Genomic DNA, 16748 nt, shown 5'->3' on the forward strand with positions numbered 1-16748 from the left:
CCCGTGCTCAGGAAGCGCAGGACGCACTCATTCTTGGGCAAAAGGGTGTCCCTGTATGTCTGGCCACGTGGTAAGTTCAATCTTTCAGAGAACAATAACACCTGACAAAGCCCACTGAAGCCAACCCTGGCGCTTTGAGCTTTGCAGTGGACTTTGGGCCAGGCTCTGGTCCTCATCCTCCCCAGCAGCTGACCTCAAGCAGTGCCCCGAACGGAGGGCGAGGAGGTCAGACACCGAGAGGGAGAGTCGGATGAGTGGGCTTAATGCTATTGGGAAACAATTTGGTTCTGTTTCATTGGGTGGTTGGGACTGGTTTTTTGTTTGCTTTTTTTCTTAAAGCAAAATCTTGAAGTCAGTTCATAAGTCTCTTTAGGGAAAAAAACAACCGATCAGACACACACTGGGAATGAATCCAATGAAAACTTACTGACCACGACAATGTGACTTCCAACAGGCTTTTAAGATGGATTAGCAGACTGGCCGCTGCATTTGAAATACAGGCTAATGCTTACCCTGGGAAATATATGCACATCGTCTGCTGGAGGGCTAAAAGGCACCGCACAGATAAAACACAGAGGGATTTTGAGTCACACCTGCACTGACACAACCCGGTGCTGGACAACAGTTCCACACCGCAAGGAGTAGGGGCCACAAGGAGCCCCATCACACTCCCCCCCCAAAAAAAAAATGAAGCTGCAGGAATACCTAACCAACATTGCCAACTCATGTGCAAACTTAGAGAGATCCGGGCAGCCCCCCAAAACACACCAGAAAGGGATGCACAGCCCTGCCTGGGCTGCAGCACGGTGTGAAGTGGAAAATGAAGCGCCACGTTTTGCTTTGTAGCATCCGGGGAAAACCCCTCGATGCTGCTGACCCTGAGAACATTCCCTTCTCCATCAGGCTCTGAACTCCCAAGCCCCTGCTCTAACCTGGGTCCTTTCAGCTGACAGAGCTGCCTGGGTACAACAACAAGTTCCCCCCACCCTTGAAGGAAGCAGGACGGATGCTGGTAAAATGCTGCGGTGTTTTATCAGCATCATCCGTCATGGCGCTGCCGCCCTACCCTACTCACGTCAACACTTGGTGATGGATAAATGAAATGCAAGAAATGGGAAAACGCTCACTGAATCCTGATTTGGTTTTTCTCCTCTTAGAGGAAAAAAAGGAAAAGGAAAGGAAAGGGGGACCGAAGCCAGATGCGCCTGGCCAGCCCAGAGGGACAGGAGTGTGCTGAAAGGCAGAAGGACCATTAGAGACCGGCTGGAGCAGCAGGGAGAGCCCGAGCGGGCGCGAGGAGCTGCACACAGGGCGAGGAGAAGATTACCTACGGTCCAGGGCAGCTTGGGAGTCTTCACACCTGGGCACGGCAACTGTCACAACCCAACGCAACTACCCCCGGGCGTGGAGAAATAAGGGTGAAAAGAAGAGCACGTACACACACACAGAGACGGAAAGAAAAAAAATAACAGGGAAATTAAAATCGAGTCAAAAAGAAACACAAAATAAAACAAAGAAAAAAAAACTCCAAAAGAAAAAGCATATACCAGCTCTTAGGAGCTCTTGAAATCAATTTTTAAAAAACTTAAATAAATAAACCAAACTGTATATCCAGATAACAAAAAAATTAACATGGAGACAGCGGTGTGACGAGGCGGGCAGCATGAGGAGGAGGTACCTGTACATGGGGACGGTGACGGTGCGCTCGTAGTACTGCCAGGTGGAGTGCAGGTCTGTCCGGGACAGGTTGGTGGCGTAAAACCTCCAAGCCGCCTGTGGAGGAGATCGGTGGGATGGAGGATGTGGGCACAGCTGGAGGTGCCCTCGGTTTGATAAACCTCAGCCAGCACTGATTTCGCCCCTTGTCTGTGGGATGGGTCCAACATTTTGCTCTCTCCTTGATTTGACATATGAGAAATCTGGGGTGCTACCATGACACAGCTGATCCCAAAATGCTGTGGGTACTGGGCACTCGCTGTCAGGAGGAGGTCGGGTACCAAACACGTGCTGCTGCACATTAGGAAGTTAAAAAAATGTGAAGAGAGGAGCAGGGGAATGTAAAATGACTCTCATTTCAAATCTCCGAGATAGACAGCAAGGCCAGCCTTCTGTGCAGACATCTGTTATCATGAAGAAAATGCTCCCAATTGTAACTTTATATCAGTATAAATATTCTCTCTAAAAAAAATAAAAAATCGGTGAAAACAGACTGTCCTAGTGTGTTTGTCTCACTGTACTGGGCTGGATTTCGTTCCTTTTCTCCCCCATATTGCCTACCACATATGCTATTTTCCCATGGCTGACTTCCTGGCATTTATCCCCAGACAAGACCAGCCACCAGCTGCTGTCTCACACCTTACACACACGGCCCCATTTTTCTCCTCCCCTGCTTCTAAACATCCATTAAGACCCCAAAATCAGGAATATACAACCTGTCTATGGTCCTAACCTGAATCAGGCCCGCTGCTGGGTTCCGCCTCTTCTCGAAGTGTTTTTGCCGATGCTGCTCTTGAACCTTCAGAGCAAACCCTGAGCCTAAAATGCCCTGGGGAAAAGGATGAAAATTTGCAGTTAGCGGAGCATTAGGTAAGCTCTAACCAAGAAGTTGCAGCCAGCTTTCCCTCCAAAGGCTTGTTTTGTCTCGTTTTTTTGCTTCAGATGTATGGGGAAAGGAAGGAGCAGCCCTAATCTGAGGCATCCCCAAAAGGGAACTTTGCTGGTGCTGGCTGAAACGACTGCATTTACCAAACCACCTCCAGCCAGCTGACAGAATATGAAAAAGCCACACCATGCTGGCAAATTATCCTCATCGGGAAAAATCAGATCCATGCAACACACTGAAACGCACTGCGAAAGGGATGGGGGTAATTTGCTGAAATGGCACAGCCACCCCTAGGAACAGCAGCAGAAATATGGTTTCACTTCAGTAAACATTTTCCATCTCATTTGTGCGGAACCACATCCAGATTTTCCATCTCATTTGCTCGTAGGCACGGTGCCTGCGCTGTGGCTATTCAGATGGGGTTTCCCCTCTGCTCCTTCTCTGTTTGACTCGGAAACAACAGCTGGGAGCTTTTGGGGTACATTAAGCTATGGGATGGAGCCGTTGGGTTGCCAGCAGCCCCAGGGGAAGAGCTCAGCCCCCTCGCAGTGACCACTGCAGCCTCTACTCACGGCCGGGAGGGCGAAGAAGGAGACGCCGATGAGGGTGAAGGTCGCCGCCAGCAACCGCCCATTCCAGGTCTGGGGGTACTTGTCCCCGTAGCCGATGGTGGTGAGGGTGATCTGGGGAAGGAGACCACCCCTCAAGTCACACAGCTCTTTACTGAGCATAAAGCAATGCCACCAAAATTCCCCGATAAGAGAGCGGATGGTGAGGGCTGGGGTCCCTGTGCACCCCGAGCAGACAAATGTGGGGTGCAGCAGGGCCGGCTTGCCTCCAGCACGCCTCGGCAGACAGCAGGGTTATTTGCATGCATAAAGAGCTGGTGCTGTTTATTCCCCTTCTTCCCAGCAGTGTTTATTAGCCAGCCTACCCTTCCAATTTAAAAACATCACATTAGCCAACAGGATGAAGTATGGCTGCTTCCTACAACCTAATTTAGGGATATTGTCCCTCTCCTTGGTATTATTGTAATGCACCAAGAGATGCTGGCAAGCTGGTGTGTGTGTTTTGGGCAAGGAGCTGAGAGACGTGGTGGAGACAAAGAATCCCCTGAGGTTCAAACTGCAGGAAAAGGTGATTTTTCTGCTTCACAAATGGAAAATTCCAGGCATCCCTTCAGGTTGTGGAAAGGATTTGGAGAGCCTGAGACCCACAGGACAAAGCAGGGAGGGACGGCCTGATGAGGGACATCTTTTTGGAGATTTCTGCCCAAAGGACCCCGAGGGTCCCCATCCCATAGACAGAGCTGTCCCCAGGGATTGGCAGAGCCCCTGCATCATGCTGATATGCCGTTGCAAACCTCATGCGTTTAACTTGGAGCAAAATCACTTGCAAACAAATGGAAGTACGATCCCAAAGCACTGTTTAATGGGACCCACTAAAAGCCCTATCAATTAGATGCCATTTTGACAAAGCGTTTAGTAAAATGCATCTATGTGGCTATTTCGTACTGAAACACCGAGTTGAAGCAATGTTCTCTCCTTAATCGCTGTGAAGTTGGGGTTTAAATTTTTATAGTTTATGTAAACAACTACGAGGATTTGGAACCACCGAGGTGAGACCAGGAGACAACCTCTGAATGTGAAATTTGACTTTTTTTGTCCTTCTCATAGCATCTGTCTATACTGGACCTGTGAGTTGGACAATGACAAAACCAGTTCGTTTTAATGAAGCTGAAATTTCACCCTAAGACAGTCAGGAGCGACACAATTTGGTGTATTTCCATGTCCTAAAATAAGGAATATAAGGAATGTACTCCCCTGCAAGAGGCTCTCCCAGCTTGGGAAGCAGGGACAGATCTGCACGTGGCTTTCCCCAGGCTGAGCTCTGATCCGGGCTATCAATTTTCCCTCATTGTTTATTTTCTAGTTATGTCAAATTGGGCTTTGTTTTTATTTTCTGTTACAACCAAGGGGCTTGAAAAGCAATTTACTGCCTTAACAGTGTTTCTTTCCCTTTGTCGAAAGAGAGGAGCTGCTTGATCAGCCGATTCCTCCCCAAGCCTGTTACTGGGATTTGATCAGATCTGGGATTTTCATTACATGCTTTGTAATCAAGGCCAAACTAGCACTGCACTGTCAGAGCAGAAGAACAATAATGCAAGAAGATTAGAATGTCATTAATTCTCTTTGTTAATTGGGTAATCCAATAATTCCCATGCATACACAGAGCAAACTAAAAGTATTGCCCTTTCCTCTTTTGTCAGCAAAGATTTGAAAAGGGAGCGCTTTCAGCACTCAAGTCTTTCTGGTACTCAGGCCGCATTAATTTTATAAAATATAGCCTGGTGCGTTTAACAGCACGCTGCCCAAGCACAATTATAAATAATGAAAAGGCAGCAATATTGTATTTCTCAAAATGATGATAGAAGCCCCCAGTAGCATGGGGTCCTTATTAGATCTGCCTCTATTGTCGCGCTGGAGCTGAGGCCTGTGGCTGAGAAGTGTGCGAGTTCCCTCCTGCCTTGCAGCTCCAGCTAATTCAAGAAACGCGATCCCATAGCATTTTCTACCAGCTTTATTTAAGGAATTTAGCTAAATGGAGTAGCCTGAAGCCATTTAATAAAAATGTTAACTAAGCAGCCTGTAAGTCGATTCCTCACATAAGTGATAGAAGATGGAGGGTTAATGGACATTTTATTTTAATAACCAGCAACTGCTCTATGAAAATTACTTACCAGACCCCACCAGAGTGCATCTGCGTATGTATCAAAGTGCTCATTTTCTCCTTTCTCGGCCAAGTATACCAGGAAAGAGGCCAGAATGAGGCACAGGAAGCCAATATACCAGGCAGTAATCAGCTCCTGCAAGATCATTAAGGGACAGAATAGAATAATTGCAATCCTGGTGTGCATCTCCGAAAGCCGAGTTACTTGCTTGCGGTTGGCCTCAGAGCTGAACTTTCTCTGCATTTGTGTGTGTTTAGGCTTTGGCTGGAGATCTGAAGCGCCAATTTTTAATGTAGTGCAGAAAGGAGAGGTCTGAGATGGGACCACGTGCTGGTGGTGGCCCTGCAGCGCACACGGGGTGACCCCCATCCTGAAGGCCCCATCATCTAAACACGCTCAGCAAAAGGAGAAGGAAAAGGCGTATTCATTGCTCCATTATTTAAAGATGTGGAACAGAAGCGAGGAAAAAAAAATGATTTCCCCAGACCACACCAAGAAGCAGGCATAAAACTGAAATGTGAGCCCCAAATCTCTGGGGACTCTGCATAGCGCACTTCCCTTCTGCTACCTGGGAGGAGCTGCAAGGCTCTGCTCTAATAATATCCCCCAGTTCAAGGGAAGTTTTAATTCATAATTCAGAGGATTGAAAATTTTTGGATTAAATTAATACAAGGGTGGACAAAAGAGACCCACAGATTCCCTGTGACTTTTACAGAATTTTGGATAATGTATCTAAGCTTTTCAAGAGAAAAAAGTGCAGAAAACAGGAGAAATGTCATAAATCCATCAGGAGAAAACAGAAAAGAATCCTCAACACCAGGGATCGGTTCTGTGGTTGGTACATGGCCTCACGTTGGGCAGAGGAGCCTGCCACTATAACTGTGCCTGCTGGAGGCTGCTGCTTGCAGGGCATGCTTTCAGAAGTACATCCTCTTTGAAGTGGGCATCCTAGACAAAGCACTTGCAACACCTGTGCTTAACAAGGCTGCTGGCTAATTGCTAACTCTTTGAAATGAGATAAATGTGCAGGTGGCCACCACGCTCAAGATACTCCTTGCAAACACCTATGCAGACCTCGTGCATTGCTCTCCACATCACCGCATGGTGTCCTCCCAACCTCCCAAGCCTGGGAGATGTTTGGGATGGAGAACCAAACCAAGGCAGTATCCCTGGTGGGGGAAATGTGAAGAATGGCAGTATCCTTGCTCACCTTGCTGTGTGCGTAGACCACGGAGCCCAGCAGCTTCCAGGTGCCGCCGCGCCGGTCCATGCGGATCATGCGCAGGATCTGCAGGAACCTCAAACTCCTGAGCGCCGAGGTGGCAAAGACGTTCCCTTGGGACCCCGCTGCCAGCACGGCGATGGACGCGATCAGCACCATAATGTCTGCAGGAAGAGAGGGCATCGAAAGCTGAAGAAGCACTGCCGAGCCACTACCAAATGGGGTGGCATGCATCTACTGCTGCTGGCAGCAGAAGTTTGTGCATGAAAGTGGCACTTCATGAGTTGTGTCTTGTGCTGGAAGGGCACAGCAGAAATCTTAACCTGGACAAAAAGAGCAACTGCACACCTGATGCAACCATTCTAGTTTTCTTCTCCACAGTCATCCTTCCCATAGAAAATACCTCCAATACTGCACGACTGCATTTTGATATGGTTCAGTGCTAAACTGGGCTAAGTCCTTGCAAGGTACGTGCCTTTTTTATTTTTATTTTATATATTTTATATTAACGCAGCTGCCTGTTACCCTGCGCTGTCCAGAGATGTGAACTCCCATCTAAACAGGGAACGAGAATCCCCAGGTTCACCACAACAATCCTAGGGTGCTCACAGAAAGTCCAAGAAAGAGGCCAAGAAAAGAAGCCTTGCTCTACATATCCCAAATCCAAGGATCCTGAAAGCCTCCCTCTATTAATTAAATCTCACAATTCCCTTGTGGTGCAGCTCAACAGCAAAAGGGAAGGCAAAGTGAGACAGGGAGAGTTGCAATGACTTGGGAGTGACTTGATGTTGGGGTTGGACCCCTGCCATGAGACGCCAGCTCCTACACTCAGCTTCTCCTGGCTAAATCCCCTCTCTACCCTGCACTGATGGCTGTGGACAGGTGTTGGTGATGCTTGGGGTACCAGGGCGACGGGATGGCTCCCAGCTCTGCAGAAAATAGGGCAGCCTCATGTATAATAATAACAAACACAGCTGTGAAGTAGGACTTTTGCCTTCACCCTCTTTCCCTTCTCCAAGTGACCAATGAAGCAGCTGAAGATCAATCCACAAAACACAACCAAGAAATTGGAGCGTTGTGCAAGCAAGCTCTTCTAAAAGCCATTTTAGTTCAGGAAATCCCGTGCAGGACTTACCGATGACGCAGAAAGGCTTGCGGGCAAATTTTAACCTCCCCCTCCAGCCCCGGTACCGGCAGCAGCAGCCAGCCGCCCAGATCCTTACAAAGTACTCGACCCCAAACACCACGATGGTGACGATTTCCTGCAGAGAGGACAATGCCGTTAGCCTAGAAAGAAGTGTGGTGAAGAACATGCTCCAGAATTAATGACAAAACCACAGCTCGAACCCCGCAGACCCCAGGAATGATAACGCAGAGCTGCCTGCAGCGGGACCATTAAATGGAGAGCCCAGCCTGGAAAGATGGTCAATTTTTTTTCTGCTGGGTTTTCCCTCGCCGTTTCCTTGGGAGGGGGGTGAGACAGGCTGAACACCTCAAAAATTAAAAAAAAAAAAAAAAAGGGGGGGGGGGAATTCTGGAAGTTTTTTTTTTTTTTTTTTTAATTTTACTCCTGAGTGTCCTGATGCATATTTCTCCTTTTCCTATTTCTTAGCTGTGTGTCCCAATAGATGCTGGCTCGCAAGTGACACTAAATTCTTGCCTAAGTTAAAAATTCCCAACCTAATTTTTTTTTGTTGTTTTTGACTTTGTTTTAACGTGCTATGGACCACTTCATTTGCAAATCCCAACTTACCAGAATATAAAGGGCCCCTTCCGAGCTGTTCTGGTACTCATCGATGGTTGAAAAGACAGACAGCACCAGGCAGGAGAAAACTAGTAGGAAACTACAGAACACAAAAATAAAAAATAATAATAATTTAAAAAAAAAAAAAAAGAGAGGGAGAGAGAAAGAATGTCAGTCTTCTGAGCAGGAATTTTTTTGCACTTGGTTAAACTGGTCCAGAGAGCATTTTTAGATGTTTTCCTATAGGAGTATTTACCACGCTGCTACAACACTGTCCTTCCTTGCAAGGAGGCTTCTCGCTGGCTCTGGAGTGACAAGAGGTGACAGTAACGAGGCCACCCAGGCCTCTCACAACCGGGGCTGAGACTCCACTGCCTGCACTGAGCTCTGCAGATCGGTCGCAGGGTTTGTGCTTGGGCAGCAGGGGAGAACCGAGGTGCAAAGACAACACAAAGTCCCTCACTCTGTGAGCTAGAAGGACTGTGTGGGAGGACCTGCTGGACTGCTCCCAGTTTGGCCAGTACTGACCCAGTTCCCCTTCCAGCACAGGACTGTGATAACCTCTGAGATCATTCCCCCATTGTGTCAGCTCTTACTGCAGCCTGCTTTCAACAAGCACAAGACAAGTAGGGAAGAACTCTTTTCTTTTTTCTTTTCTATTTTTTTCTTTTAACTCTTTACTGCCCGGAAAGGCTGGCATCCTTCCAGATTTAATTCAGCTGGGAGCATTCCTAGCACTTCTTGCCCAAAGATTACACAAAACCAAGGATTTAACGACATGAACATCAAATAAAATGCACTTAAGCTCCCACTGACATGCTGCAAGCCCAGTGCCACCCCGGGCTGTCCCAGCAGCAGCCCCAGCAGTGCCACCCCCCGTCCCCGCCACCGTTCCCAGCTCTGTCCCCACTGAGCTGCCCATGCCACAAAAAAAAAAAAAAAAACAAAAAAGCAGCGGATGAGTGACAGGAGCTCGACCCTCTTCTGACATTTGATGCCCAGCTCCGCAGCTACGGAGGTGTCCTGGCATCTGCTCGTGGCCAGAGAAGGCTTCCACCAGCCCACGCTGCCCACTGCTTACTCAAACAAAAAGAAGGGAAATTAATTTCCTGACGATCGATTTGCTGATACAACGAAGTAGGCCAGCGCAGGGAGGAACTAAGAGCCGCATTCTTTAAAAGCATTAAATAATTCATCTGTCTGGCTTTGTCTCACATTCCTACAAACTGAATTTCAAGTATTTATAAGGCACGGTTCAGCTGGTGGGCGCAGCTCCTTCATATAAAGAAAAGGAGTTTCACACCACCAGGTCATGCTTGTGGCTTTGCAATGGCCATTAACATCGTGGTAACAGCAGGGGGATTTGCAGTACTTATTCCAACCACAGGCAGGACTAAAACAGGGACAGAAGGGACAGACCTTCAGAGCCATCTCCACGAGGGCTGAGCTTCATCAGCACCAAGCCCCATTCAGCACAGACCAGGTAAGGAAATTCCCCAATTTCTCCCTGCAGATTTCCTCTGCTCCGGTCTGGTACTTGGGGACTTGAAACAACCCCCAGAGTGTAAGGAAATGTCCCTTGCAATCCCACTCCTGACGGCCCCTGATGTCATCTGTCTCACCCAGGGAGGTTTTTGTAGACAATGCTGGTACAAAGGGAAGGAGCTGCAAATGGGTCAGGCAGCCCCGCTCTCGGGCTGGCCCAGATTTTGTTGCAAACTCCTACGCTGGGGTGAGAAACAAATGAATAATCAATGAATGAAGAAAGAGAAAAGGAAAATAAAAATACATCATGGAAAAGGATAGAGGGAAAAGGAAAATCCAACATATTCTGCTTGAAGAAGTAGGACATTGTGGATGTATTTTGGTGACCGAACACCACAATAAAATGCCCAGGGAGGTACTGAAAGTGAAGTGCTGATATCAGCACTTCAGACTTGCACACCCTGGTTTGCTAAGGTGGGCCAGCAGCTCCCCCATCCCATGCACTTTGTCTCAGGCCCGATGGGTATGTTCAACCAGCGGGTAAGGAATGGCCCTGCCACCAAGGGATGCAGGCACTGGTTCATCACAGGGTGAGCTGCACAAGCATCCCAAAATAGCTCCATGGTGATGCACAGCTGCTCTGCTCCACCCTGCGGTTCACACACCTCTAGGACACTTTAAAAGAGGACCAAGAGAATGAAATACTTTTGCAAGAAAACTGAATTTGTGGTGTCTGCATGGAGCTGCATCCATGCCAGAGGTGGGGCTCATCCTCTGAGCCCCCATGGAGGGCAGGCAGCGAGGCACAGGAAGGCTGACTGCTTTAATTTCACCTAATCTGCCCAGACAGCGCAGGAAAAGGGCTCCAGATAATAATGGATAGCTAGGGAAAGGGAAACAGGCCAATAAATAGCATAGAGGTTGGGATGAATCTAATTTTTTTAGCTACATATCTAATCAAAGCAAATTATGTCTGCAGCCTGACTCTGGGTAATGTTAATGTGCAATAAGGAACGTTAATTATGTCCCGCCTAATGATTTCCACGTTAAAGATGCCAATTCTGCTTAGAGCTTTGGAGGAGACAATGTCCTCCTCCCGAGCAGACGGGAGCTGGGCCCTGCATGGCTAGGGCTGGCTCCGAGCTCCCCGGGGGGAGCTGCTGGGGACGGCACCTCGTGGCCCTGCGCCTCCTCGCCCACCACCCAGACCTCATGCCTGGTGCCTCCACCTTTAAGCTCAGCCAAGATTCAGCTGGGAAAATCTTGTTGCTAATAGTGATAAACTCAAAGTCTTCCAAAGTCTGGCTTCGCATCCAAAGGTTTGACTTAGAACAGCCGTGGCAAACTTATTGCAACTTACAAATCCTGGCACAAAATCTGCGTATCGATTTCATAGCCGCTGCATGTCATGCTAGCAATAGAAAAAGAAATGAGTGATCACAAAAAAAATAAACCACTTAAAATGATTTGAAACAAGATTTTTTTTTTTCCTCTTTCTCATAAAAGTATGACCAAATCCTTGTAAGGCTTTTCAGATTAAACACCTTATTTTCCTTCCAAAAGGAAGCTGCTCAAAGAAAGCCCCTTGGAATCTACACACTCATTTACATCAGATTTAAAAACAATTAAAAAAAATACATTTATTCCTGAAATACTTGTGTTGAGATAGCATTTGCTGACATGCAGGGACTTTGAGCTGCCTCTGGTGGAGCACCAGCAGAATAAATCATCAGCAGCTGGATTCCTGGGCACAAGGGGATGGGTATGACACAAGGAAGCAGCACAAGTGACAGTGTTTGTAACATGCTTTGCTGCCTTCCCCTGGAAGTGGGAAAATAATTAATGATTTGTTTAATTAGGAGGAGCAAAGCTGGAAGGGAGGGAGCATTTTACTACAGGCAGCTGAAGGCCGCACAATAGAAAATAATTTAAAACATTTAAAAGACTCTAAAATGACTTTGGGGACGTAAACAAGGCATTGATAATTGTGCTAAAATAAAACCAAAATGCTCGTGGGCAATCCGCCTGTAATCCCAGCAATCCATTTGCTGTGGTCTCTGCAAAACGCTGGCTTTCAAGTGTCTAAAACTGGTGCAAATCAGAGGCCATGAAATGCAGCAGTGACAGTAAACCAAGGTGAAAAGACTGAGGATAAACAGAGTCCGCAAAACGACTTTTAAGACTGGGAAAGCCTCGTGATCAGAACTGGAGCATGTACTGCAGAATTTGAATCTCCAGTGAACCAGAAGCAAACCTCTGACCATGCCATGACTTCCAAGGGCTGACGAAGATGCTGCACTGCCCCCACCCTTCACCAGGAGCATCCCTCATCTTTCTTCACATGAGCAATCCTGCCGTGATTTGCAGCCCAGCTATTCATTTCTGAGGCTAAACACGAGCCTCGCTCCAGGTTTCCACATCCCTCAGTCTCAGCCAAAACCATCTCCCAAGGCGACTTCTGTCACTAGCAGAGCTGAAAATAGAAGCGGGGATCCTGCCTTTTGGTCCTGTGCCTTCAGAGGCGCTCTCCTTTCCAAATGCAGCTCTTAGTGGGGGCTCGGCCGAGCCCAGCTGAGATCTTGCTCCCCGCAGGATGAGGCTGGATGCTCCCTGGGCACCCATGCCGGTAGAAAATGTTGTTTACGGGTGACACAAAGGCTGGCTCCAAGGCTGGGATTCTCGTGGTGTATGCACTTTTAAATAAATCTTTGGCAAAGGCCTCCCTGGGACAGCGTTAATAGCTCCAGCGCCTTCTCAGCGCGCTGAGATGGTGGCTGAACAGCCCTGATAACAGCACCTTGTCTGTACATAGTCATAAAGCATACTAGGGACAGCAGCATCCCTAAAGGGAGCCCCAGGCAGCGGGGCAGGATAACAGAATCCATCAGGCTGCAGAGAAGCAGGTCTTAGAGACCCCAGACAATGTTTTGGGAAGGAAAAGCAGAGGGGTTGCATTCCTGATCAGCCTGTGCTGCTCTCCCAGTGAGCCCAGTTCCACCACTGCCACCAGCAAGCCCCAGGACACGTCCCCAGACACTGTGAAGGGATGCAGCATCCTGCTCTCCTTGCTGCATGACAGGGGCTTGCCCCCAGGACACCTGCACATCACCACAGCTTTATCCTATGAGCAGCACGACCAACTCACGACACAATTTCGCTTCCTCTGCGAAGGCATCAGGTTTCTCAGTTAGAAAAAGGACAGAATTTGGGCTCACACTCCTTCAAGGGCAGGATTTGGGGCTTTTTCTACTTCAACATCCATCACATGTGAAGAGTTGCCACTCGAAGAGCTTCCCCAGCCTTTCCCTCCTGCTTGTAAGGCAAACAGCAGAAACGTCATCGTCCGCCCCGAGAGCCCAAAGCCAGGGAGAGACCCAAGCTGAACCCATGCACTGCAGGAATCTGAGCAGAAAGGGATTTTGCATGACATATCTTGTCCCTCGTCCAGCAAAGGCTTAAGCATCTCTACATTTACAAGCAAGATTGACTGTAAGAGCATTCCTGGATGGAAGCCTCAAAGAACAAAGCCAGCTGGAGAAGGCGGGTGATGGAGATCAAGATCTGAAGGTTTGCAGCAGGAAAGGGGTTAAATTTCAGGAATCAGCAGTCGGTTTTATAGGCTCTGATTATTTAACATACTCAAGGCACCTCAAATCAGAATAAAAGCCATGTTAAAAACAATCAACACACACACAGTTCCAGCTCAAACGTTCCTCTTTGTCCTCCTCTAACATGAATCACGGGGAAATGCTGGGCTGCGTCGTCTCCCCGCGCTGTGCACGCAGCCTTGGAGGAGCCAGCTGTCTGGAGGAAAACCCAAAATATTCATCACAGCGGTGCACCTGCCAGCGGGGCCCGTCCCTGCTGCAGCTCTGCTGGCCTGAGGTTTTCTGTGAAAACTCGGTGGGGAGAAATAAATTCGCGCAGCTCCAGGAAGGGTTCGCGGGACAGAATCCTAAAGACCACGGCACAATTACAGTGCATTAGGAGGCAAATTAACGGTATGAAGTATTGGAGATTTTAGTAATTCTGAAAACGACCACGCAGGCATTTACTCAGAGCATGTTCATTGATTTTAATGCAAGGGAAAGTTGCTGTCTCATGCAATACCGGTATTATTCAGATTGAAATCTGAGCACTGCCTATGTTTTGTTCCACAGGGTATTCCCCGAAAAGAGTCTCTGCTTCCTCCCTACCTCTGTGAAATTATTAGCAGTGAGTACAGGAACACAAGCCTTCCGAACGTGACCTTTATCTGTGTACGACGATTAAGTTATCTCTGCTTTTACAAAGCAAAGCCCTGCTATTCTGCACTACCTCGAGAAAAAAAAAAAAGCCAAGGGCTACACTGCATGGTTTGAGCATGCAGGCATAAAAAAAATCCTCTTGCTGACCTGGGCAAGTCACTTGACCTGACTTAACTGTGCTCTCAAATTGGGTTAAAAGCAAGATGTCCCTGCAAAATGTAATGCTGCATCTCATCTAAACATTCCTCAAGGGAATGGGATATACAAAAATAGGCTCTGGTCTAATTGCAGATAGGAAGATTGTCTCAAAATGTGCAGGGCTGGTTCCTGCTGCAGACAGGAATAGTAGCCAGTTTTTCAAAGGTCTGTCCCAGAATCAGCTATTCAGCTGAGCCTGAGGTTCCCTGCCTGCGAAGGACAAGCTGTGTCTTTCTGAGCATCTTGAGCTTTCTTCTCCCATCTCTGACTTTGCGCTACTTTTACAGCCAGCAGAATTAAAGCCCCTCAAAGTCCAATAAGAGGAAAAAGTAAAAGGACAGTGGCCAGTTCGGGAGTTCTGGGTCCATGTCGCTTCCCCACATCAGCAGGACAGCGTGCTTCTCCATGGCAGAGGTGGCAGGATACAGCCCTCGGCGCCTTTCACATCCATCAAACAAACCCAGAGCTCCAGAGGGCTCAGGCTTACAAGGGCAGTGCTCTTTAGCCCTAAAAAGTTGCTGGAACAGGCAGTTACACCTCAGGGATGGAGGGAGGGGAGAGCATCACAGCAACTGCTTGCCAAGCCCTGTGTAACTTCTCTGCTAACACAACTGCTCTGGGTCCCCCAGGAGCTGCAGCCCCTCGCAGCCCTTCTCCATCCATCTCTGCACTACAGCACCGAGCAGCTTCCCGGGGCTGCAGCCAGATTTCCCGAGGTTTTGCAGGGCAGCAGGCAGAAAGGCCTTAATTCCCCTCTTCCTTAACACACAGCTGCCAGTAAAATGGAACAACTCCGCTCTTTTGTGTGCCTTCAGCCCTCCACACCCCCAGGGAAGTTGTACAAGGCCGCGGGATTTGCGTGTGCAGCGCACCCAAGTTCAGCACGAGGGATTCCCCAAAACCCTGCGTAGCATCAGCAGGAGAAAGGAGGATGTTGAACATCTTCCCCCATTCCCTGCAGTGCAGATGCTCACAGACCAGCACCATTTAGGGCCGCCCCTCCCAGGCCCACAGCCATGAACAGGCTGGGCAGGAGCAGCCGTGTGCCAGCAGCGGCCCCAGCACCACCCCGCCACGCGAACCGGGCGCTCTCGCTATTTTCGTCCTAGTTCCTAAGGCAAGGAGCCTCATGTGACCGCCCTGTCTGGCTGCTTCCCTCCGTTCCCACCTAACATTTGGCCATGTTGGCCAAATTTCATCGTGTTCGCCAAAGCAGAGCCTTCCTCTCCGCTGGGCGGCAGCGAGGAGGAGGATGCACGAGCTCGGCGAAGCCGCAGAGCCCCCAGCTCCTTGCCCAGCAAAGGAGAGGTTTTGTTCCCTCTCCTTATTTCCCGGTGCCAGTAAACACAACAATAAATAGCAAGCTGCTGGAGGCAGATGATTGTGTGGTGAAAGGTGGAAAAATCTAAAAATGATTTAAAATAGGGAGGGGAATAGGAAGAGAGGACTGCAGGTTATAGTCCCCGAGTAGGAGGAACTGCTCAGCCAGTGAAAGGCAGCAGGGACAGGAGGTTTTCCTGCCCACCCTGCTCCGGGTGATGCTCTGGTCCCTCCTTGCCAAGGTCCCCATACCCAGCCCAATGGGGAATCCTGCCAGTTCCCACCCCAGGATGGGTTGGAAGCAAGTCCAGCACCACAGGGACCGGACCCATGGTCTTTGAAAGCTCACAAGTCGCAGGGACACGTGAAAGCTGAGGAGGGATGATCTCGCTGCCATTTCAACACGCCGGTAAATCAAAGTCGATGGAAGCCATATGCTCTGCTGGGAAGCATCCATCTCGTTGCCAGGGAAACATCCTTCCCATTTAAAATGGCAGGCAAAGGCTTGAGAAAACCTGCTTTTAACCCGCTTTTCTCAGGCACGCTCTGAGTCCCCAGGCACCGCATCAGACCGCTGCTCCCAGGAGAGCTGTGGCAGCTCGGTTCTGGGTGGGAGCAGGGCACAGGGCCTCTCCCACCCGCTCAGAGGGAATCAGCCCCAGCCTGGCAGCAGCATGACCCTATTTCCAACATCCAGCTCACTCTAAAGGGAGGTCCCGTCATTTATTCCCTGGGAATTTTAGGAGATTGCCTGGGTGATACAAAGCAGCGCTGCTCAGGGATGCTGTAGGTGCATGGCACAGACGGTGCCCGGCCAGGTGAGGACGTGCCCTGCAATGGGGCAGGGCATTGCTAAAGCAAGAGAAAAACCAACAGCAGGGCCACAGCCCGGGCTACTGCTGCCCAAATCCAGCCTCTGACGAAGCAGCAGATACCACCCAACTTCTTACAAGGAGCAGGCAAAATCTGACCTCGGGAACAGCAGCAACCCGCAGGCAGGGCTCTCAGAATTAACCAGAAACCCGAGGAACCCGTCACCAAGCTTGGGTCTACGACTGCCTCTGTACCTCCTTGGGGCTTTATGCTGCATGTATGGTCACTGCCCAGGATGGGGAGGTTGGGAAGGGGCACCTCCGGAGTGCAGAGGGCAACCTGTGGTCCAGCATCATGGAATTCACAGCAGCAAATGCTCTCCAGCC

The 16748-nt window shown here is 49.1% G+C and overlaps 1 protein-coding gene across 11 annotated transcripts in view; it reads right to left on the bottom strand.

Moving 5' to 3' along the window:
• The window catches only part of KCNQ2 (potassium voltage-gated channel subfamily Q member 2), a 71159-nt gene that overhangs the window by 42163 nt on the left and 12248 nt on the right, over nt 1-16748 (bottom strand). For 9 of the 11 annotated variants that reach the window (XM_040575830.1, XM_040575828.1, XM_040575837.1 and 6 more), the window contains exons 2-8: nt 8309-8399; nt 7691-7817; nt 6544-6719; nt 5343-5468; nt 3175-3285; nt 2450-2545; nt 1679-1773 (exon numbers count right to left, since the gene is read on the bottom strand). In XM_040575830.1, coding sequence (XP_040431764.1) covers nt 1679-1773; nt 2450-2545; nt 3175-3285; nt 5343-5468; nt 6544-6719; nt 7691-7817; nt 8309-8399 — 822 coding nt within the window. Of the gene's footprint in view, nt 1-398; nt 1393-1678; nt 1774-2449; nt 2546-3174; nt 3286-5342; nt 5469-6543; nt 6720-7690; nt 7818-8308; nt 8400-16748 lie in introns of those variants that run through there. The other 2 variants (XM_040575834.1, XM_040575833.1) reach the window with 2 other exon arrangements.

The sequence above is a fragment of the Cygnus olor genome, chromosome 16 (assembly GCF_009769625.2).
Source record: "Cygnus olor isolate bCygOlo1 chromosome 16, bCygOlo1.pri.v2, whole genome shotgun sequence".
Taxonomy (NCBI): Eukaryota; Metazoa; Chordata; class Aves; order Anseriformes; family Anatidae; genus Cygnus; species Cygnus olor.